General features: G+C 40.9%; 1 protein-coding gene across 1 annotated transcript in view; it reads right to left on the bottom strand.

Annotated features, from left to right (window-relative positions):
* The window catches only part of LOC119812597 (guanine nucleotide-binding protein G(q) subunit alpha), a 223,203-nt gene that overhangs the window by 30,477 nt on the left and 167,731 nt on the right, over positions 1–24,995 (bottom strand). The window contains exons 4-5 of the mRNA XM_038327366.1: positions 13,994–14,122; positions 10,908–11,037 (exon numbers count right to left, since the gene is read on the bottom strand). Of these exons, the coding sequence (XP_038183294.1) occupies positions 10,908–11,037; positions 13,994–14,122 (259 nt within the window). The remainder of the gene's footprint in view (positions 1–10,907; positions 11,038–13,993; positions 14,123–24,995) is intronic.

Here is a 24,995-nt window from a genome sequence, read left to right as displayed (position 1 = left end):
TAGGCAATGACAAAGTGCCTAAAAGTGGAGGAACAATTTCTATGTATAAGTGGTCTATTTTCATTTCTATTTTAGCCTAGCCTAACACTTAATCAAGATAGTTAAATCTTGAAGTCACAGAGCCCACCCACTACCATCTGTCCCTCCTGCATGGGACCCTGGAGAGAATCCCTGCATGTGGGGAAGTCATTGAGTTTTAATGCTCTGAAAATGGAGTTTTTGTGCTTGGGCTCTGGATAAATAGCAAACTTTTAAAGGAGACCATGTTTTTTTCTTCCCGGATCAGGAATTGTCATTATCACACTGTAATAGTCACTAATGTAACATCAATGATGTGCCACTGACTGTGTATCCTGAGTATTTCATGTGTTTAAAGTTAAAGAGTGAACCTTTACTATAACCCAAACACAGCTGAATACACAGGCCTAAGCAGTAGATGGTAGCTCCCCTGGGGTTTTCCATTCATAAAGTACTGCCTATAACAGCCCATCTAGAATTTGAGGTACTTTTTCTGCATGGTTAATGGAAAATGAACACTGAATAATTAAGGAAAGCTCTAAGGTTTTAAGGCTCAAACTTCTCTACTGTGAGGCAGCCCATGCTAGGAGATCCATATAGATGCTTCCGTGCCTGGACCATGCATGGCAAATGCTCAACAAACAGGAAGCCCTGGGGTCTTCTCATGCTATGTTCAACTCAATGCCAGCAAAGTCTTCCCTTGGCCTGTGGAAGCCACACTGGCTTGGGACTGGTCACAGAGCCGGAGGCTCTCCTCTCCCGCCACTAGCTGCCTCACACCTCTAGTTCTCTGTAACACAGCCACTGGTCAACGTAGACGGCCCTTAAACCAGCAGAATATGGTTTCTGTGAGGACTCCCTTTATTCTGAGCAATGTTTTCTGAAGAAGCTGATCTACAGACTTGCAGGCTAAGAACTCGTTCTACGGGTTCTCTTCAGTGCCCTTTTAAGCCACTTTAACAGACTTAAGCCAAATGATCATCCTAAGGCCAGCATTTTTAGTGAACAGCTGGTCTTAGATTAGTTCAGGTGGAAAACTTGGTGTTGGCATCATAAAGACTTTTTGCAAAACCTTCTGAATTGGTCTAGTGAAGCCGAGTGGAGTTTCTGGCTGGATGGCAAACCTGCAATGAAAATACCAGCCATGGGTGCCTCTTCCCTGCCAGAGATGTGTCCAAGACCCATGCTCGAGGGAGGAACCAACCTTCTGCTCCCTGATTTTTGCTGGACCAGCACCCAGACCGAACAGTTCATCTCTGTACGTGCCAAACATGCTAGAAACGGTGAGATATAGGTCATGTGCTCGAGAGAAGAAACTCTGACAGCTAACTCCACTCAGTGTTTGAGTACATTTTTTCTAGATGGGAAGCCCAGAAGAGTGTCTGATCCCTTCCCTACTGAGAGAGAACACAGGGTGTACCAACTCCAGGAAGAACTATCCTCGTCAGAATAAAAGATAGACAGAAAGGGTCCTGCCTAATGGGGACAGTGTGTCTGGGTAATAAGACACCAACAACTGCCTGTTTTTGCTCATAAAGATGCACACTACTGAAGGAGACTGAGCAGTCACAGCGCATGTTAAGACATTTCATGTTAGTTTTAGAATCTGGCATATGGTCTGAATATTAAGAACTTAAAATTAACCTGAGGGCTTAAAGTTTCTGTGTGAATTTATAAACAAGGATTAGCTTTAGAACTTAGCTTCAGCTTTTTAAGAAGGTGTTCATTGGTTGAATGAAGAAAGAATATCTAATGGCAGGGACTCATTTATTGGCTAACAGTGAAAAGAACGATTTTATCCAGTTATACACTAGCCACTCATTTTGTACCCAGCACCTTGAGGGTTTGTAGAAGGACCAGCAAAGGTGTCACTTCCCACTGCAAGGTCCCCAAACACAATCCCAAGCAAAACTAAGACAGGGATCAGTCAAGTTCAGTAAAACCTGACTTGGGCTTGTTATGGACCCTAGTCACGGTTTTGTTTCCTTCTCTCCTTCTGGAAGCAGGCTCTATCTACTCCAGTGTCACCTGGCTTCTGAAATTCCAAACCGTGCATCTTTTAGCAAGAGGCTCCAACATTTCAAGTTTTTCTCTTGGTCTGACAAGTTTAGAGCAAGGCCTTGAGCAGCACTCCATACTCCCCTGCCCTTGTGGGAAACAAACTAGCAGCACAGGGGCCTCTGGCCACTTTCCTGCACGGTGATTAAAACTGAACAAAGGAAAAGGGTTACTCATGCTTGTGTCTCTGCAAAATGACTTACCGGACAATGGCAATTCAATCACCAAAGAGATAAAACAGGCCATCTCAAAGCCAGCTCTTCGTACTGTGGGTGTGGGTTGGGCATGTGAAGGCATCAGCCCAGCTATGATGAGAGGTGGAGGAGGCACAGGTGGGCATTAGGTTGGAGGCACTTGGATTCTACACTGCCCTTTGTCAGCAGACTAAGGGATGTGGAGGTAGTGAGAAGATGGCAGAAATGGAGTGTTTATTAAGCTACTAGCCAGGACTGCCATGGCTCAATGACAATTTCTGAATGTTTTCACTGGGCACACCAGCCCAGAACCACAGGGGAAGCAAGGCACAGATCAGTTGCGAACTACAGCATGTATTAACATAGTGTACATTAATCAGGAGGAACACAGTTAATGCAATTTTAAAGGATAAGTTGAACAGAGAATGAGTGATTCACCTGTAACTGCACAAGGTTGCGTATTCCCTCTTTCTCCCATTACCTGAAACAGGACAGCAAATTACCTTCCCTCTGACCCTTGAGCACCACCCCCTGCTGACAGACACCCACACCCATACATATACCCACACTGTATAATGGAGCTTGCATGATGATGTATGCCTATATTCTTGGCCCTTGGGAGGTAGAGGTAGAGTTGGAAATTCACTCAAGGACATTCTTGACTACATATGAATTTGAGGTTAGCCTAGGCTGCATGAGACCCTGTCTTCACCAACTAACCTGTCAACTTACCTATCCCAACGTAGAAACAGAAATTACAATACAGAAATTCTTCTAATAGTCTCTGGTACTTGCAACTTGGTTGCAGTTAGGTCTACTCCATTTCACATTCTTACAAATGCTGTTCATGATTTAATACCTAGAACTCACAACCCCAAAAGGCTCCACAACTCACTCAATGTGTTAAGAACTACATTTTGAAAATCAGTACAGGCTGTGGTAGTTTCAATAAGAATGACCCCCATAAGCGCATACAGTTGACTACTTAGGTACCAGGGAGAAGTGTTTGGGAAGATCATTAACATACAACCCTCTGGAGGAAGCGCGTCCCTGGGGTGGCTTTGGGTTTGTATCACTGCATTTGTTTCTTCATTTATTTATATGTGGACAGCTGTTCTGCCTGCATATGTCTGTGCACCACATATTTCCAGTGTCCTTGGAGGCCAGAAGAAAGGACTGAATCCCCTGAGATTAGAGTCACAGACAAATTTGTGAGCAACCATGGATGCTTGAAACTGAGTCTTCTAGAAAGCAGTCAGCGTTCTTATCAGCTGAGCCATCTCTCCAACCTCCATTTATTTATTTGTTTGTTTGTTTATTTTTGAGATAGGGTTTCACTGTAGCTTTGAAGTCTGTCCTTGAATCACTCTGTAGGCCAGGATGGCCTCAAACTCACAGAGATTCACCTGCCTCTGCCTCCAGAGTGCTGGGATTAAAGGGCCACCACCACCCAGCCAGCTTCATTATTTTTAAGGTGTCTCAGTTTTGAAGATATTTCAATATATTGACAAAAAAATGTTTTCTAATGTGACAAGGTTTCGACTAGACATCTGTATTAATTTCCACATTCATATGTATCTCCATCTTTTCTTGTTGAAAACAATTAGAAAAATCTCGAAAAAACCTTAAAGGGTTATTTCATTTAATATTTTAATTGATAATATAAAAAAATTTCATTTAAAATTTTTCAATCATACAGTTAATTTCTAGAGTATATTTTCATGGGAATTTATACAAATGAAAACGTGTAAAATGAAAAACATAAAATCAAAACTATAACCAAACTCCAGATACTCATAGATAATCCCTGCTAATAAATTCAACTAAATCTTTAGCTGCTTATGTACATCGATAATACAGAACATGTGTATCAATTCTATATAACAAACGCCTGCAGTCAGGGTAGAGCATCCTTCTGCTTAGGAGATAATAGGGAAAAATTACAAAGTACCTCAGGTGTCCTTGAGAAATAAATCATCAGAACTTAAAACTATTCGGGCTTTATCAGAGCCTAATCAGTCTGGGGTGGAGGATGAAAAACCAGCTTCAACCAGTTCTAGCCTTCCATGTGGACAAAGAGTGGTGTAGTTATGTGTTATTTAGTGAAGGGAATGCAGTATGAGAGTCGTCTTGCTAGGTAATTTCTGTGTTGTGTGAACATCGCCATGTACTTACATGAACCTAGACAGTATAGTCTACCACATACCCGTGCTGTGGGGTGCAGCACAGCTCTGAGACAGTAAACTCAGCATGCAACTAGACCGGGGCAGCTGTAACACCATGGTAACTATTTGTCCACTAGGTGACAAGAACTTTTCAGCACCATTAACAACAGTATGGGAAGATGGTTGTATGTTCAGTTTTCAGTAACAAAACGTCATTATGTGATATGACAATTGTCTATATAAGTAGCCGTCTCACCTCATGTGGAGAACAACAAAAGTTATAATATACATGTAAAAGGAACACCAGAGAGATAAGAAAAAAGGAATAGAAGAAATAGTTGAAGAAATAATGAGAGAGAAACTCAATGAGTGAGAAATTTCCTCAAATTAATGTCAGACACAAAAATACAAAATGCAAGTAGGATCAGTGACTATGCTTGGCCCTAATAACCATAACTAGCACATTATATTTAAATTTCAGATAATCAGAGATAAAAAGGAAAAAAATCTTACCTAATTGCAACCAAAGATAAAAATTGTACCTCTTATCTCCTCAGAAACCATCCAAACAAACAAACAAACAAACAAAAAAGGGCGCACGGAAACAACAAGGTCTTTACAGAGGGAAAAACAAACAAAACCCCAAGAACTCAAACTAGAATTCTGTGACCTATGATACTATCCTGGCAATATGGAGGTGCAAATCTTTCTCGAATAAACAATATTACAAAACATATGCTGCACAGCTTGCAACAATTTATACTCCTGGCATAAGAGCTTGAAGTCATACCTGTATCAGGCAAATGCTCAACATGGGTACATACCCAGTCCCACAAGAAATAAAGATGTTCTTTCTTTATAAAAAGGATATTCTTAGCTAGGTATGGTGGGGTGCACCTGGAACCCAAAATTATTCAGGAGGCAGAAGGATCACCATAACTTAGAGACCACCTGATCTACATAGTGATCTTTGTAGTTTGTATATGTGAGTATATTTTACATTAAATAAACAAAAATAAATGAGTAGAGAAATGACAGGCAGACTGATGTTTAATATTCTTATTAGCACAAGTCTAGGCCTATGGTTCAAGGACACACAAGCAGTGGTAGAATGCTGGCTTGTATAGATACTAGGTTCTGTGCTGCCCCCCACAAAGAGAGCAAGAGAGAAGCAAGGAGAACTGAGATGGAGAAGAACAATAACGAGGAAACAGAAAAGCCGAGAAACTGAAGGAGCGGAGGATGAGGATACACTGTAGACAAGGGACTGAACATGAGCAGAGAACTGGAAACCCAGAGAGGTATGACACCAGAAAGGGAGCATCTTTCAGCAATGTCCTTGTTAATCAGGCCACGAATCAAGTAAGTGAGCCAAGCATACAATCTGATTAAGAAACAATAAGAGGGTTACAACCAATCCAACTTGTGACCAGAGTCCAGCTATGTCCACCTAAGCGCATACTTTTCATACTTCTAAGTCTCATGTAGGTCTTCCCTCTAAAATTAGGAGGTTTTTCTTTTTGTAGTATTTAGTCAATATTCCCCACAAAGCTAGGTGTCATCTGAAAAAAATTCCTAAAAGCCTACTCAGAATTTTCAGAGCAGAAAAATAAATGTATTTTCAAACTTTCACACACACACACACACACACACACACACACACACACACACACACACACACACACGTGTGCATGCACAGAAGTATAACCAAATGTATATCCTAGACTGTTAAGATCCAATGAACATAGAGACACTCTGAACTGTTGGGGAAAGTCCTGTGTTTGCCCACTATTGTCTCTGAATGTAATAAGGACCCAGAGGTCCAGGGGAGAAATTTCAACACCCCAAAGGAGAATTTTCATTTTGCTTCCATGCTCTTAGTAATGACAGGTCTTCTGTTCTTTCTCTGTGTTGCAAACTTAGAGTGGGTGTATCAGCCAGGACAATAATTCTTATCATCATGTACAAGTAATAGCTTAGCAGGTTTTAAAGAGGTATGAATGCAACAGTATTAAAAATGTCTACTCTGTCTTTTTATTATCAACTCTCAATTCCAGACTCAGCTTGAAGGACAAGTGTCTATGAGAACCAATGCCGGGAAATCCATCTTGATCAAAGGAAGGCCTGGGTGATGTGGGATTCCCCTCTGTATGCTATATGTTTTATTATCACTAGTTAATAAAGAAGCTGCTTTGACCTATGGCAGGGCAGAATATAGGCAGATGGGAAAACTAAACTGAATACAATGAGAAAGAAGGCAGAGCCAGGGAGACGTCATGTAGCTGCCAAAGGAGAAAGATGTCAGAACATTACCGGTAAGCCACAGTCTCGTGGTGATACATAGATTAATAGAAATGGGTTAATTTAAATTATAAGAGCTAGTTAGGACTACACCTGAGCCAATGGCCAGTGCTGTAATTAATATAGTTTCTGTGTGATTATTTGGGTCCGAGTGGCCGGGAAGTGAAAGCACAGTCTCCATTTATACCTGGGTTGGGTATGGAGGCAGTACCTTGATACTACAAACAACAACAACAAAAAACCCGATCCAAAAAAATATAAAATAACTCACCATGACCAATCAGTTAGATGTACACATTAGGAAGGAATGTGGAGCTGGGCAGCGTGGCACACGCCTTTAATCCCAGCACTTGGGAGACAGAGACATGCGGATCTCTGAGTTTGAGGCCAGCCTGGTCTATAAAGACCTAGTTCCAGGACAGCCAGGGCTGTTATACAGAGAAACGATGTCTTGAAAAATTAAAAAAAAAAAAAAAAAAAAAAAAGAGGAAGAAATGTGGAGAACATGGTGTGAATGCTCAGCTAGAGAAATAAAAACAGAGGTGAGTTGAGGTGAGTTTGAACACACAATGATACACACCGGCTATCTCCCTGTTCTGGGCTTTCAGGGGCTCTGAAATAATGTGTCCATGAAAGGATTTACGGCAGGATAGTTGGCTGAAGCTGGTTTGTTACCAAAGGGGAAATACAAGAGAAAAGAGAAGCTGGAAATCAGGGCAGCACTACAACCTTGGTTTGCCTAGTTCCTGCTTATTTCCTTATTTGGAGACAAAGGAGAAAGACATTCATTCCCCAAACAATAGGAAAGCTGAGAATCCGCACAGACAAAAGTTGATCTGTGTAAAACTGCAGAGACTAATACATAGTGTTTGCAAATAACCAAAACACAAGCAAAGGGAATAATCTGGAACATTTCTCTGTGTGTCTCTGTATCTCTGTGCACTTGTGCATTTGGAGGCTAGGTGTCATTCCTTAGGTGTCAGCTACCTTTGGGGGTGGGGTGGGAATAGGTTCTCTCACAGGCCTGGAGCTAGCCAAACAGCCTCAGCTGGCTGGCTAGCCCCAGGGATGTGCCTGTACCCACCTTCCCAGAATTGGGATTGCAAGCATGTGCCACCATGCCCATCTTTTTATGTGGGTTCTGGGAGCATGAACTTCATGTACTTTGCTGAACAAATCAGCCTCAGAGCTTCTACAAAACGTCTTAGCTGTCCTGCTTGGAGTCTACAGTGAATTTTCCACGGCTCCACAGGACAGAAAGAGAGGCCATCAGCATTCACTTCCAGACTTCTCTCACAAATATACACCAAGGCAGGCACAGGCAAGTCTGCTTGGAAGTAAAGCTATGAACATCACACTTTAAAACCAAGAGCAAACGGCAGGGAGTTTTTTCTTGTTCCGTCTCACCCAAACCAAGACATTTCAGAAACTAGAATTCTGTAATTCTGAATTACCTTAATGGTTTAAGAAGTTGGAAACAATGACATCTCAATGTTTTACTACAACTGAGTATCAAATAGATAACTCTAATATGAACACGGTTCTGGGACTGTGCGCTAATTAGGGGTGCTGGTTATGGACAGTATGTTCTTGCTTTGCTTGAGGATCAGCTCGAGTGCTATTATCAGGCTTGCTGAAGGCCTGAGAGAAAGCTCCAGAATGGGTGTGACTTACTGAGTTCTAACGGGGAGACTGTAACTAGTGCAGGTTATATGCTTCTGTCGGCTTGACAGAACTCCCTGGTCACCTGGGAAAAGGGCATTTTAACTGAGAAAATGCCTTCAACAGAGTGGTCTGTAGGCACTGATGTGGGAGGGTACAGCCCATTGTGGGAGATGCCATTTCTAGGATGGTGGTTTTCAGTGGTACAAGGGAGCAATCTGAGCAAGCCCTGGAGAACAGGTCAGTAAGCAGCACATCTCCAGGGTCTCTGCTTCAGCTCCGGCCTCCACAGTTCTGTCCCAACTTCCTTTCATGATAGATGAAAAACTGTAACATGGAATAAACCCTTTCCTCCCCAGGTTGATATTGGCCATGGTGTTTGTCACAGCAAGAGAAAGCAAACTAGGACATAGCTTTATTATTTTAATCTGTGGTATAATATATCAGCTTATGAACTAAAGGACTCAGGCCAGGCTTTTATAATGAATACCTACATACTGAATGACAAATTACTGGTAGAAATCTGAAATTGTCGATAAAAAAATGCCACTGAACTAATATATTTTTATACCAACCAACCAACAGATCATATTTCTATTGTAACATCAGGTGAGATTTATAATGACCAGATAAACAAAGAATGGGGCTATTGTGCTAGACTTAGCTGACAAGTCATTTAGAGAATTGACTTCCTTGCTGTTCTGCTAATTTTAAAATGGCAAACTGATTGTCATTAAATCACAACATGTAATTCTTTGTAGATACAACATATTGAATGGGAATAATATGTGTACTGGTAGATACTTATTTTACCCTTGCCAGTATGTAAATATAGGCATGAAATTTATGTATTTCTTTCATCTTCTATATAGGTCACACATGTAAAATTTATTTCAGTGGGTAGCAAACTGAATATAAGAAATGGGGAGCTACACAGCAAAGTCTAATTGCCTTTGGTTCATATGCTTTATTCTGATAAAAATAAAAAAAAGTATGTGTATTCTTTTTGTAATCTTCTCTCCAAAGAAAAATTGTAACTGTTTGGAGATCCTGATACCCACAACATAGTACTGAAACCATAGGCACAATATGTCTAAAGTAAGCAATATATTCAAACTATAGTCTCCAAGAATTATGGAACAACAAATGGGCACGGGTACAGATTAAGAATGAGAACCAGAGAGATATAATAGTAAACATTCCAAAAGCAAATGTCCCGCTTACATTTTGATAACAAAATTATCAGTATTTTACCATGCTTGTAGGCACTCTGCATTTCACCTCGGGGAGCCAGTGGCTGATTATCAGGCCTTAGCTCATTGACAGATGCAAACCCCTGCATACTGGGTATGAACTATAATGAGACTATTAAGACTTGCAAAAAATAAGCTATCTTAAAAAGATCAAGAAGCCAGGAATTCTTATCTATGGAAAAAGAGATGTGTGTTGAAAGTGAATTTTGACACACCAGATCTCAGTTTAACCAATGGCTGGGGATTTCTCACTTCCTTCTCTGTTTTCTCCTTTTATTTACTTAATGTCACCGGTCTCTCTGCCTGAAGCTCTGACAGTATTAATGGCATCTCCACTCAGACACACATGCTGTGAACGTTAGCTCAAAGGCTAATTATCCTCCACAGTCAACTGATTCATCAAACCTCTACTACTCTCAGAATCTGCATTTCCACCTGTTAACTTTCCCTGCAGCAGAGAGGAGCCCAATACAGAGCTAGCTCTCCAGACAGGGGTGTGAAGAACAGTTCCTGAGTCACCCCCTGCTTAGTAGAGCTACACAACAGCCCAAACAGCACACAGCAGCAGAGAGGCCACATCACCAAGACACTGCATGGCTTCACAATGAACTGATTTTGAACCCAGCTACAAAGTTACTCGCATCTGCCAAGTGAAGGTTCTGCATGCCCACCCATCCAGCAAACAATGTTTTAACAAAATGAAAGCAAAACAAAACAGGGTGACTCACTCAACACTCCCAGCTCTATGCTGCAAGAAAGGCTATGAAATGATCTTGTGATTAGCCTAGGGCTTTCCATAATAATTTTATTTTCAGAACCTCTGCACAGTGTTAAAAGTATCAAACAAGTTCTAATTAGATCTGAGCACACAGACCTGCTTGCATTCCTGACAGAAAAGCTTGCCATTCTGAGTGTATCGTAGGTTGGTTTTACAGGGTAACATCCAGATAGGTAAGACATCTCAGTGGGTAGAAGTGCTTGTAGCCAAGCCTGAGAACCCGAGTTCCACCTTTAGAATCCACCCCACAGGTCCTCTGATATCAACATGTGTACTGCTGTATGTATGTACACACACAAATAAATACACTGGTGTAATAAGAACTAAAAACAAACTGAAAAGAAAAAAAGATCTTGAAATAGTGGTAAAGAAAGTAATGACTTCAACTCAATCCATTGCCCACATCCACTTCTTGCCATTTATTTCTATCAGGCACTAAAATGATGAATCACTCACTCTCTGTCCAAAGAGCACTTACCTCATTGTCTGACTCCACAAGGACTTGATCATATTCGCTAAGCGCTACTAGAAACATGATCGAGGTGACATTTTCAAAGCAGTGTATCCATTTTCTTCTCTCTGATCTTTGGCCCCCTACATCGACCATTCTGCAAAGGTAACAACATTCATATTAATAACAAAGAAAATACTAAAAGTACTAATATAATAATACTACTTACAAATTAGGAAAATTCAACGTTTGAAAGACAATGGCATCCAAGTCAATTAATACTTATTGATTATTGTCTGTTAATCACTGTGGTTACAGGAAGTTACTAGATATGCATGAAAATTGTAACTATGTAAAACTTGTCTGTGCCAAGCAAAATAGTTCTTTTATTAAATTACACACTGCAAAGGCAAACAAGATGTTTTTTATGTTAAGATCAAGTAACAAATAATAAATTTCGCTTTCATTTCTTAGATGTCAGAGTGAAGACCCTCATGTATTACTGAGGATGCTGGGAAGGACCATGGATATATTTAAAGGATATAAGATACCATACATTTCCATACAAGGAGGGTACTAAATGTAAATATGATCTTGCCTATGCTTCCTTTTGTAGGATAAGAACTTGGAGCTTTTTCTTACTTTCAATATTGGCAACAATTTAGGACAGGTCCAACCACACCAGGCAGCATGGAGCAGTTAGCTTTGTGCACAAACCAACTTGCCTCCTTGCTGGATATTAAGTGTGGTGTAAGATATCAGAATGTTATGCAGTGCCTCACAGGGCATCATCTGAACCAGTTCCTGGGTCTGCTTCTCATGCACCCACTCTGCACCTGATTATCCTCAGACACCGGCATGGGCACCAAGAACGGAGTGGAAGTATGTGTGTGCATAAACAGCAGAGCCAGACAAACTCCTGACTGCTGCACACAATCTTCAGAGGAAAGAAGTCTCAGAGAATGAGACGGTCTGGTATGAAAGTGGAAGAGCAGTGCTCTGTAAGAATCTACTCCACACCTGCTTGCTTGTGGTGCTTTCCTGATTCTCACACGAAATCCAGAGGGAGAACTCAAAGAACTTCTGTTTCTGTGAGTGTGTGCACATGTGTGCATGTGTGTGTGGACAGAGGGTGACTCTCAGGAGGCTTCCTCTGGTCCTCTCCACCTTGTATTTTGAGATACAGTCCATTACTGAACCTGGAGCTCATCAACTGGCTACGGACCTTTCGACTTTGCGCCTTCCATTCTCTGAACCTGGGATTACAGGCATATGCCACCACAGCTGGATTTTTATGTGGATCATGGAAACCCACAAGCAAAGAACCTTACTGACTGAGTCATCTCCCTAGCCCAGAAATCAAGGATCACTCATGCCACCATTTCTAAAAGACTCCAGAGGTCCAGGAATGAGGTCAGAAGGGCAAAACAATGGTTCCAGGAGTGGAACTTTTAGGTGTTAAAGATATTAAAATGTAACCAGGCAGTGGTAGCGCACGCCTTTAATCCCAGCACTTGGAAGGCAGAGGCAGGTGGATCTCTGTGAATTTGAGGCCAGCCTGGTCTACAAGAGCTAGAGTTCCAGGACAGGCTCCAAAGCTACAGAGAAACCCTGTCTTGAAAAACAAAAATCGAAACAAAAATATTAAAATGTTGGCTCTGCCCCAATGCCACTATGTGAAAATATGCAAGTCATTTACAGGGACCTTCTATTCAAGGAAGCCCTACTGCAGGGAACCAATGTCATCGGAGGATGACAGGAAGTCATTATTTTTGTTGTAGTGGCAAAAAGTATCCTTCAACACTAGTGCACAAATGTTTCAAGAATGAGATGGAATCCTAACCAATTTTTGAAATTGCAAAGCAACCAAGATGTGAAAATCTCCAAGAAGTACTGTAGTACTATATGTCTTTTTTTTTTTTTTTGTAAATTTGGATATCTAGATGTTATAAACTCAAAATATGTAATATAGAATGCTGGCCCTAGGAACCTTGGTGATCATCTTAATGTACCCATTACATATTTTAAAAAGAGGTTCCTAAGTATTTTCAAAGAGCTACCTACTTCAAAGCCACGTGCTTTTGAGCAGTATATGGTGGCAAGATTACACCATGGGTGCAAAGAATGAACAGAGGGGGAAAAAGCATAATAATAAAAAACATAATAAAAATTGGTGCTTTGTCAAGAAACAGCATAGTATGTGTCAAGCTGAGTCCCACGGCAGAGGCATGCTGCAGGAGGAGCTCCATGAAGGCGGCTTTGCGGCAGAACACAAACCTCCACCAGCCTACATGAGTAAGCTCCCTGGGAGCCAGCTCAGCACTGAAGTCAAAGACATACCTACGTGGCTCCTTTCCTCAAAGCTCAAGGTGGTTTGCAATGCAACTAAAAGTACAATTAAGTGACTGGGAAATAGCAAACTGAAAAGATACTAGTATTGTCTTAAAAAAAGTTCCAGTTAAAGCATTAAGACAAATAACAGCAGTAAACAAGGAAATAATAAATTCTAATTCTTCTTTGTTGTATCAATTTAGATTAAGTTAACTGCCCTACTTTTTAAATCATGAATTTTGAAACTCTCAAGCATTTTATTATATGAACTAAAACAGAATGACTTTTTAATACTATGGAGAAATTCTGCATTGGTACTAAACAACATGGAGAAATTATCAATATGGAAGTTTTTAATGGTAGGTATGCTGGTTCCTGCCTAAAATTCCAACAACTGGGAGGGTGAGACAGGAAGAAAGCTGTGATTTCAAGGCCAGTCTGGGCCACAGAGTGAGACCCTATCTCAAAAACACAAAACAAAAGTTGATTTATATGTATGTGTGTGTGTGTGTGTGTGTGTGTGTGCCTCTGTGTATATATATACATGTGTACAAATATATTATAGTGAAGAACAATGTTTGAGTAACTGTATTCTACCACCAGCAATTAAAGTTTCATTAAATGCCTGGTTATTTAGCCTAAAATGAAAACTTCAGAATATCTTTCTTTTGCATCTTCTTTCATTGATATATTATTTCAGTTGTGTATCCCAATGATGATAATCTACACAAAGCCACAGGCTTTAGACCCTGTATGTAGGTGTTAATGAACTCAGTTACTACCTGAAAATGACACTTTGTAAATCAAAGGGGTATTCGATGATCCCTGTGGTGGGGACTCGAACTCTAAGCACATCTTGTTGTGTAGGCAGATAGGAAGGGTCGGCTACACGGTCCAAGTCATTCAGATAGCTAGAAGAGGGAAAACACAAGAATGTCAGTTACCATCACTCCAAACCCATGGAAGGGAAAGGGCAAAGTCACAGAGATTAAAAAAAAATACATATCAGAAAGTGACAATCTAGGAAACAGACAAGGTCAACCTTCCATTGCTCAGAGGAAGAAGGCTCTCACTCACCAGGTTCCCATTTCCTCATCAGCCAGACATGGAAGATCTGCTAAGAAATTCAAGTTAGTCTCCTACCCTCTATTTGTTTAGCAGGTTTGGCTGAAGAATCAAGAGTTAAATAAGGTTTTTAAGCATTTATACAAAGTGAATTTGCACAGACACCCTTATAATAAAGATAAATGTAAGGTCAAGACTTATTATTCTTCTTTGTTTTCAGAATATCAGTTTTTCCTGGGAGGAAGTTCCCTCCTTCCCCGAGAGAAGACAGACAGCAGCACACCGTATCTTTAATTATGTCCAAAGGCTAAGTCATTTGTTATTTATGCAAAGCCATGAATTTTAAGAGATGATACTAATGATGCCTGTGGTCAAGCGCTCTTCTTTAGAGTCACCTACACCAACTTTAATGTATCTGGCCATTTTACCTAAACATTTCCTTGTGTGTGGGGGGTCAAACAGTTTAATTTTTTAAAAAAATAATTTTAGACTCAAAATTTATCAAATTATCACAGAATTTCTTCAACTGGCTTTCACTTAATGACAGTACCTTATATAGATATCTATATAATATTAACAAAACTAGGAATCTGATATTATCAAAATTAGAAAACTTATGGTATTATTTAAAACTACAGGCCTCAGTTATGGGCATTCATACATATTTATGCAAATGAGCGTGAGTGCTTGTAGGAGATTTTTGTCACATATCTGTGTAATCACCACCACCACAATCAGGGCACACAACTTTCCATTGGGTATGAAGAAACTGACGTGTTATCACTGCTAATCCTAACTCTGGCAAGTGCACGTTCCCCATCAGCAGGTTCTGTCATTTCCAAACCCTAGTCCATTCGATTTTCTCTCAAAGTGTGGGACTTAAGTTGTAATGTCATGAAGGACATGATTTGACAGAACTGATGACAGCCAGTTGCTGACAGCTGGATGTTCTGAGAAGCATCTTTATGACTCAAAGAGGAACTATACTCCCTTCTGCCCTGGAAATGATGAAGCACAAAAATGGTTTCAAAACGCATGGCTACAAAGTATCTACACAAAGCAACTAACCTGTGAACAAGAGGTAGAACAATGGTGGCACTATTGACAACTGGAAGGCATCAGCTCCCCAATGAGCACAAATAAAACACAGCGAGTCAGAAGGTTTGGTATACATGGTGGTTACAACTCAGGGATCACAATACATACTCAGGGGCAGAATCTACCTGAGAGAAGACAGTTTTGTTTCCACACATCTTTATTTCTACTTTAATGCCAAGAAAATAGTATTTAGTCATTCCTGGTTGGATGGATGGATTTCCTATACAGAGATTTGGTTTGAGCATTAAAGCTTGTAGCATTTAATTTTTACTACTGGAGTTCCTTTATAAGTGAAACTGAATGTTAGAGGAAATGGTAAGAGTTACAGAAGAGTCTGACTTTAATAAAAAAGTAAAACTACTGCCTTGTTGGAAGTGAACCAGTCCTCTAAGGCAAGAGCAGGCTAGAATTCCTACAGCAAAGCAGCTATTCACACTCAAGGCCTTTTCCAAACACATTAGCACATCTGCAGCCAGCAAGGAGCTCTCCTCTGACTAGTGAGAACTCCTTCATACCTTCAACTACTTAACCCTGGCTAGAGAATAAAAGAGAGCTGCTGCTGGGAGAATACCAATGCAAAGCTTTATTTTAGTGAACCTGGGCATAGCCCTAGTCACCTGATGAGATAACAAAGCCCACGTTCTGTTCATTGACTGCATCTCTTCTACAGATAGAGTGGCTCTTCCAGCAGCAACAGGCTGCTCTGTACAAATACAACTTTCTAATTTATCAGACCCTTGATTTACAATTTGAAGCATATATTCTAAAATCTATGTGATCATCATTTACATACAAGAACTCAGAAATTTCAGATAAATCAAAGAACTACATGCACAGCAGCAAGATAAACTAAGAAACATGATCCACTTCAGTTACATCACAGGCACAGGTCAGAACAGAGGGCTCTTAATCCTCATGTGCGTGGTGCTGTGGCAGTCTAGAGATAACAGGAAATTGTGGTTTTGTTTCCTAGAGAAGAACCAAGAGTACCCAATGCTACTAATTATGTTCGGCAGGAATAATTTTTAAAGAATCACTGCACCAAGCAGGGCTTTTTTTTCTGTCAAACTGCACCTTAGGAGCGCTGACAGCACCTCTCCAGTCAGGAGTGTGCACTGAGCTCCTTAGAGCTAACTATGTGTATGACATGGAGCCAGGGGACACAGCTGCAGCTGGAAAGCCACCTGCAAAGGCTCAGCAGCCACCCTGCACACCTGCCAGTGGCACTTCTCTGTGATGCAGGGCACTGCGGAGCGCTCCAGACTGCCACACCGTGAGGATTCTCTTTCCTCCTCATTCTTCTACAGTTCTTGTAGAATAACAGCTGCTTACAATGAACATCTGCCTGTCAAGCTATGTTCTACCTCAGTATTGTTAACACCATGACAAGGAAATAGTCTTTTAAAATATTCCACTCAGACTAAAGACATGACTCAGTGGTTAAGAGCACTGGTTGCTCTCAGAAGACTGGGTTCACTTTTCAGTACCCATATAACAGCTCATAACCAGCTCTTACTGTAGTTTCAGGGGACTCAATTTCCTTTTCTGGACCCTGTCAGCATTAGGCATGCATGTAGTGCACAGGCATACATGCAGACAAAACACTATCACACACAAAGTAGGTTTTTTAAAAAAAAAAAATTCCAAGCATTACTGATGAAGATAAAGTGATGGTCTTGCTGGACAGTCTCATTTTTGCCTTACTTGAGGCAAAAAGCTAAATTAGTGTAATTTAGCAAAAGGAAAAGGTTGAACAGTATCCATCTCTGTAGTCACAGTATACGCCACCTACACCCAAAGCAAACCTTACCAGACACACTCCCAAGCAAAAGCGGTGAGAAACAAAACAAACCTGCCAAACAAACAAAAGATACACAATCTATCTACACAATAATTTTCTGAGTGGCTCAGAAGGTACAATACTGAAGACATAATTTGTGAAGCAGAAAATAGACAAGTGAGAACCGCATCTCTCAATGCCCAGAAGGGGCCAGCTCCAACAGTTTGGGCCTGCAGAGCCCTAACTCACCTGCCCCACATGCCTTGAAAAGCAGGGCATGGAGAAAGAATGCACACATTTTTTTTCATTTCATATTGGCTTGGTAGGGGAGGAGTTAATTTGTACCCCTAGAAGTGGTATTCTAGTGTAGTATGTCCTCTTCATTTATGCCTGCCACATTTTGAGAGGATGCAATAAAGTAATCTCTAATCTCTGTATTTTCCATTGAAATACTTCATATTCTCAGCAAAAACTAATGGAAAATGTGTGCGTGGGGGGAAGGTTTCATGTTGTATTATTCCGTTCATTTAACCTTTTAAAAAGAAACACCAGGGCCTGAACAAATTTATATTGCAGAGTAAATTCAGAGAGTTAATTATAGCTATAATTTGTTTTGTAAGCCTGATTCTGAGTGGCTGCTGAGGTCATTCTCAATATTGCTATGGTGATGGCACAGGTACATTGTTAAGGCAATGCAAGTGTAAAAGGTAGAAGCTCTTTCCTGAAGTAAAGCACAGGAAGACATCATGGTATACATGGGACTTAACTATTTAGGAAATAAGTATTCCTTGTTTTTGTTTAAAAAAAAAAACTGGCATTTTTGCCTGCATGTATATATGAGGGTGTCAGGTGCTGTAGTCGCAGACAGTTGTGAGCTGCCATGTGGGTGCACTGGGTGAGGAACCAATGCTCTCAGCTGCTGAGCTATCTCTCTAGCCCCCAAGCCACTCCTAAAACTGGTCAAGAAAAAGCAAGCTTGGCTGTTTGCTCTTTACTTCCATCCTCTGTAGGCCTTCGATGACTTTCTGCTACATCGACACACTGAATAGTTTGATACTGTAGATTAAAAGATGCAGTCTTCCTACACTTGCAAATTCAATGGTCAGGATCCATAACTATCTTTGTCTGTGACTGTATTACCAACATCTGGCTGAGAGCTTGGGCCAACTGTAACAGACGCTCAGTGTGCTACCCAAATTAAAACTATTTCATCGGAAATGCTGCAGTGGCCAGGCAAGTTATACTCCTTAGGAACAAGCATAGGAGCCAGGGGATTGTTAGCTACCCATCTTTATGTAATTACATTTCTGGAATATAGCTGGCCTGCATTATGTAAAAACTAAATTCTGAATTAAAATGCCTCTGACAAATTTAAATACAACAGAGGAAGGAAAGGCCCCATTGGCTTAACTTCATTTAGGAGACAAGCTTCCTGCTCTCAAGTCCTGGCCACAGGATGACATAACCGGCATAAGCACACGCATCAGTGTGCAGTTTCTAGGCTTCGGAATTCCATCTCACCCAGCAAAAACTGAGGAGGCTGAATCTAACAACAGACATTCCTAATATAAGCTCTTTAATGGAACAAAATTATATAGTTTTTGTTGGTTTTCAGTAAAAAGCGAAGCAATAAAGAAAGAGACATGCTTAGTCTCTGACAGTTCCTTCACAGCAGGATACAAGTCACCTGGAGCTTAGCATCACCTGGACTTGAAGCGTTATGTTAGAAACTAAGGATGTGAAGAGTCTTGGATCAGATTCATGGGCTATGCAAGGAGTTTGCCAACACCTGGGAAGAAGCCCAGGTTTTATTTGGATTTGGTCATCTTCTGGGAATGCATTACAAAATTTCAAGTGGTAATCCACAAACATCTTGCTGTCGTATGTTTGAGAACACGAGAACGAAGGCCATCCCAGCCATTGGTTTGTTAGTGACCACCGGACTCCTTTCACAATTAACTTTAGGATCATTCCTGGTTGCAAAAAACATGAAGTCTGCAAAAAATATTAAAAGTAAAGACTCAAGCTGAATATTCACTAAAATAGTATGACTAAATCAAATTAAATTTGATTTTTTTTCTGTTTGGGATATGATTTTAACTGGTCACTAATTTTAATGATAATCTGTCAACAACAGACTTGAGCTAAAAATCTTTTCAAAATTAGAAAATTTCACTATTGTGACCAGAAGGATAACTTCAAACATGAAAAACTCAAGTTCCTCCCCCATTTAAATGAAAGCAACTAAAAATAAGATTTAGCAATTATGAATAAAATATCAGGATAGATGGCATCAAGTTTTTTTTTTTTTTGTTTGTTTTGTTTTGTTTTTTTTTTTCGAGACAGGGTTTCCCTGTAGTTTCTAGAGCCTGTCCTGGAACTAGCTCTTGTAGACCAGGCTGGCCTCGAACTCAGAGATCCGCCTGCCTCTGCCTCCCAAGTGCTGGGAAAAGCGTGTGCCACCACCGCCCAGCTTGGCATCAATTTTTAAAAAAATAAAAGCTAGAGTCATATAAACTCTAGCAATTACACCACAGAGAAAAGATGAGCTGTGGGTAGTTAAGTATGAAGAGAAGTTTCTGGTATGAAGCAAACCCAGCTACACACAAGAAGATTAACAGCATGCTCTTGGGTTCATGTTTGGAGCTGGGGGATTTTTAACCCCATAGAGTGTTTCCACGGCAAGACTGCATGCAACAGATCTGCAGCTCCGGTTCGATATGAAGTTGGAACTGTGGCACAGAAAAATGATTCTGGGTAGGTTTCATATTTTTAATTATTAAAAAGAAGGTTACAAAAACTAGGTCGCCTTCATTAAAAAAAATTAACAAGACCTCATTGTGAGAGGATCAGTCTCTTGGGAGTAGAAAGCTAGATCATGCCAAGAGATCCTATCTGACAGTGTCAGGGCAGTGACACTGTGAAGGCTGTGCAGAGCTAGGTGAACACAAAAATCCAGAAGAAAAGATTTTAAAACAAACACCAAACAAAAACAAAAAGAAACCCCACCAAAACACTGTTAGGTAATGTTTACAAAATGATCAGTGACTGTTCAGTAGAACTACTGCATTGGGGCAAGCACGGTTTCAAAGGGAGGTTTGGGGGCCAGGATCCAAGCAAGCCCCTCCCTCTTCTGGTCTGAGCTGGCCAGGAATCTGGCTCAGCTTCTTAGCTGCATGGGATTACTCAATACACAAACATGCCTATCTCAGAAGAGCTCAATGAGCAGAAGGAAAATTAACATTCCTCATGATTAGTGTTCAGTGACAGGTAGCATTTATTACAGGTAGTTTTGTTCATAAAGTTGTTTTCATAGGAAATCCCAAAAAAGCTAAGACCACAGAGTGGTGGCTGCAGTGTTATGACCCTGGTTCTTGAGAACTTATCAAGGCAGAAGTAAACTCTGCATAAAGAGCAAGAGAAGGAATAAGGAATCGTAACTTTCTTTGAACAAAGAACTAAGACAGCTCACGAAGTATTTTTTTCCTTAACAAATACCCCGAGTCTCCTGAAAAGAACTCATTATTGCACATAGGAAAGAGATTTGGCATCTTAATTTTATAATCAGAGAGTTGTTCAAAATTGTTACCTAAGACTCCAAATGAACAGTGAACAAACCAAGCAACTGAAGTGTGTGCCAGGCAGACTCCAGTGTCACAGCCAGGTCTAGCCTAACAGCAACAGATTCACAACTATATCGCACAAACAAACAGATCAAGCCTGTAATTAGACATAAACACAAGCAGGTGCAATAGTGCATGCCTACAGCCCTAGCTACTCAGGAGGCTGAGCAGGACTGTTTGTGCCAGGGAGCTTGAGGCACCTGTGAAGAGACTGTCTCCTAAATATAAAACAAAAGGAAACAACACAATCCAAATAAAGAGACAGAGGAAGACAAAAAAGAGCCCCCCATTGTTTATTTCTAATTTACTTTCTTATAGGACAGCTTTCAAAGGTGTTGATTAATTCTGACACAATTCTGAAAACATATCAAGAAATACTAGAAGGCTCTTTGTCTTACTGTGCGATGACAGGGCCTAATTCAGCTAGCATATACATGGTTAATGAGAATCTATTATGCTAAACTCTAATTCAGTATGTGTTTGATGGAGGGAGGCTGGCACAAGGAAATGGTATGAAAATATGTTAAAATATATTTCTTTCCCTTAGGGATGTCAGACTATCTGGGAAGCAAAGATAGTACAGATGAATCAATTAAGAAACAATTAAGTACCAAACTGTAAGCTGCTAACTAAGAATGCAATAAGAAAGGTGGATGATTATGAACTACAGTCACTAGAGAATAATGTGAAAAAAGAAGGTGGGGGAAGTTATAGGAAAAAAGAAGAAATAAGAGGGAAGAAATCAGAAATGGCACAGAATTTTCTTAGACTTCCAACTAGTACCTTTTAATCAAAGTTCACATGAAACTTGACAGTAACTTCAATAGTGGGAATGAATCAAACGGTAGAAGACCCAAATGCCCTCCTGAAGGAGGTGGGACTCTGCCAATGAACAGAGTTGTGTTGCAAATAACCACTGATAATGGGGGCACATGGACCTATGAGAAGCTGCCCTGATCAGAGTTAGGCGTTATCTGTGAACAGAAGCTGAAGGAACAAAAGCCAACTATTTTCCCAACTGTCTAAAACATATTGTGGAGTTAAATCAGAACATCAGTCTTCAGCAGGATTCCATCCAAATGGTAGAAGCAGTATGCTAGCTGTCCATCAACATTCATTATCCTAAAGGAGGAATTTCAAACTATATGTGGATGTGTGAGCATTTCAGGCTTTGTGATCCATATGATCACTGTTTTAATGATCTGACTTTGCCTCTGGGCGCCAAAGATGCTACAGACATTCATATATGAATATGTAGAGCTGAGCTCCAATCAAACTACAAACGGAAAGTAGGTTGAGTTTTCTGAAGTCTGCTCATCCCCATCGTACCATCTTTCTGAGGGAGTCTGTGGAGGAGACGGTGAGGAGATGCAGCTATTTCAGAATCAGCTAAAGAAAAAGCAGGTAGCTAGTCTGCACAGTGCACCCGTCTCTACACCTACTGTCCTTCAGGAGACCAATTTACTCATAAGGAGAAACCAAGTCTAGTTCTTTCGCTATTGCTCTCCCAAAGGCTAGAGACTGGCTAAGTATATCTGAGTTTTCATCCCTATGAGCGCCATGTGTTCTGAAAATGAAAAATCATCAGACAACACAGAGGGAGACAAATACACGATGTTCTATTTGTTGGTGCTATTTCTTTCACTCCTGGAAAAGGCAGAAAGATGTACAAGTAAGTATATCACTCAAGTGGAAAAAATGATACCTAAGCAAGCACTGGGGAACAAGCATTCATTAAAAGGCCAGAGCTAACCCGGTGCTATAATGGTTTGGTCACCTTGATGCACAGTAAGATCACGTGGGAAGGGAGGCTGGATTTAAGAATCATCTGGATCAGGCTGGCCTGTGGGAACATTTGTGGAGCAGTCCTGACAGCCTTAATTGATGTGGGAAGACCCAGTATGAGAGGTGCCATTCCCTGGGTCTGGACTTGGGCTATATAGAAGTAGAGAAACTGAGCTTAGCAGTAGGCTCTTGTTCCTCTATTTACTCTCTGCTCTTACCTGTGGACATGACACCACCAGCAGCTTCAGTTCCTGCCACTGGGGCTCCCCTGATAGTGAAGGTGCGTGGTTGATCGGCAGTTATGATTTACCAGACAAGCTTTAATATATATAATTTAGTTTTAATAAAGGAAAGGAAAGGAAACTTACAAATCCAAGGTTCCAGCGAGGAGGGCAGGAAAACAAAGAGCAGGCGGGCCTGTGGGGCCCGCAAGATTTTATAAGTTAATATTAGCCTAAGGGGGACACACCTAAGAGGGACACGCCTAAGAGGGACACGCCTTTAGACCAAGGGGGACACGCCTTTAGACCAAGGGGGACACGCCTTACAAAACAAGGTTTTTGGCTAGGCTTCCCCTTCATGATAGGATGGAATATAACCTAGAATTGCAAAGCAAATCATTTCCACCCTCAGCTGCTTTTGGGTGGGATATTTTGTTGGGGATTGTGAACCCCCAGACCCTGAATTTCCTGTGAACCCCTGCCTGCCGGAGTAAACATTTTGTTTTCCTATGCTTGCAACTTGTTTTGCAGCTGCTCCTGAGACCCTCAGGAGTTTCTGATGGCAGGGGAGTGGATTCTGGTGCGCTTGCAGCTGAGAGTTAGGGTGTGGCCACTAGTCAAGGAGACCCTATAGAAGCTGTCTTGGAACACAATAAAAGAAGCATTCTTGGGATTACCTGTCCCTCCCCCCCCCCACCCCCCGCGTGTGTGTTTCAATCTCCAGTCCCTTGCCTGACTCGCATACCATACCGTAGTGTGTATGTAGCACGTAGAGCAGGGGTTGCATTACAGTATTTACCATAGCAGCAGAAGAAACTAAGATAGACATGTTCACAAGATACCATACACTTTGTTATTTTATTTTCAATTGACATTCTTACATTTTATTTACTTATCCATTCACTTATGCATTTGCGTGTTGTGCACATGGAGAGCATGTGGAGATCAGAGGACAATGTGAAGGATTCCGGTCTCTGTGCCAAGTACCTTTGTCAGTTGAGTCATCTCGTCAGCCCCATCTTCTTAAGAAAAAAATGGCACAGGGTCTCTCCTTAGTCTGGAGCTCCTGATGAGACTAGGCTATCTAGTCAGTGAGTTGTAGAGAGCTACCTGTCTCCAGACAACCTGCACTAAGATTAGACGGGTGACCCGCCATGCCTGGGTGCTTTTTACATGAATTATGGAGTTCAGATGCAGTTTCTCATACTTGTGATGCAAGTACTTTACTAACTGAGCTATCTCCCAGGCCCTGCTATCATTACTCTCTAGAAAGGAACAATTAAAGATCAATGTTTCCTTCTGAACTAAGATTTCAGCTTTACGAAATTAATTTGCTATGTGAGCATAGGGACCATGGGAGAGGGTAGAAGGAGAAGGGAAAGGAAGGAGGGGGCAGAGAAAAATACATAGCTCAATAAAAAAATTAAAAAGAATTTAATTTACTCTCACACAAACTTATCCATTGTCTACAGCTGCATCTGCACCTAGCAGTGAGACAATGACCATATGGTTCACAAAGCTTGAAACACATACACACGTGCACACACTCACATAAATCAAACATGTTAATTTGAGGGTCCTAAATTTTGCTTGATTGCAAAGGCTATTTCTCAATAAGGACAGTCGAGTGTAATGGAATCCCAAAATACTCAAAAATCAGAAATTAATTTAAGCATTAAATTTTACCCACTACGCCTGGGGAGACTGAGGCTTCACTCATTACTGCAAACTTCAGAAGTGATGAGCAGCAGAGGGAACTGGACCTACATCTGGATACTTGCCCACAAGTCTCACTATACTGTGTTGTTTCTTTCCTTCAAGAAGGGGGGTCGTGTCAGGATAGCTAGAAGAGCCACACCCCACCCCAGGAGTACAAGTATTCAAATTATTACTCAGTAATAATTTCTTAGAAGGGACCCTTACTCAAGAATTTGGCTCTAAGTCAGATGGATGGGATATCAACATGATAATAGATGGTATATCAATTCAGGGCCATAATCAAAGCAAATTCCAGTGCAGATGTGTACCAAAGAGCCAATTTCTTCATGCACTTACTGTTCTGGACTACATGGACTCTTTATATGCTGTCTGACTTCCCTGGGAGGGGGGTACTTTAGTAAAGTAAGATTAAAGCAAACCCAGATACAGTAGTCTTTGGCGGAAGGCTGCAACATGGGGACTTTTTCACTATACTTCATTGCTACTGAGATTT

Source organism: Arvicola amphibius, chromosome 1, assembly GCF_903992535.2.
Source record: "Arvicola amphibius chromosome 1, mArvAmp1.2, whole genome shotgun sequence".
Classification (NCBI taxonomy): domain Eukaryota; kingdom Metazoa; phylum Chordata; class Mammalia; order Rodentia; family Cricetidae; genus Arvicola; species Arvicola amphibius.
The sequence above is the reverse complement of the archived record's forward strand: the minus strand, read 5'-3'. Positions and strand labels throughout refer to the sequence as shown.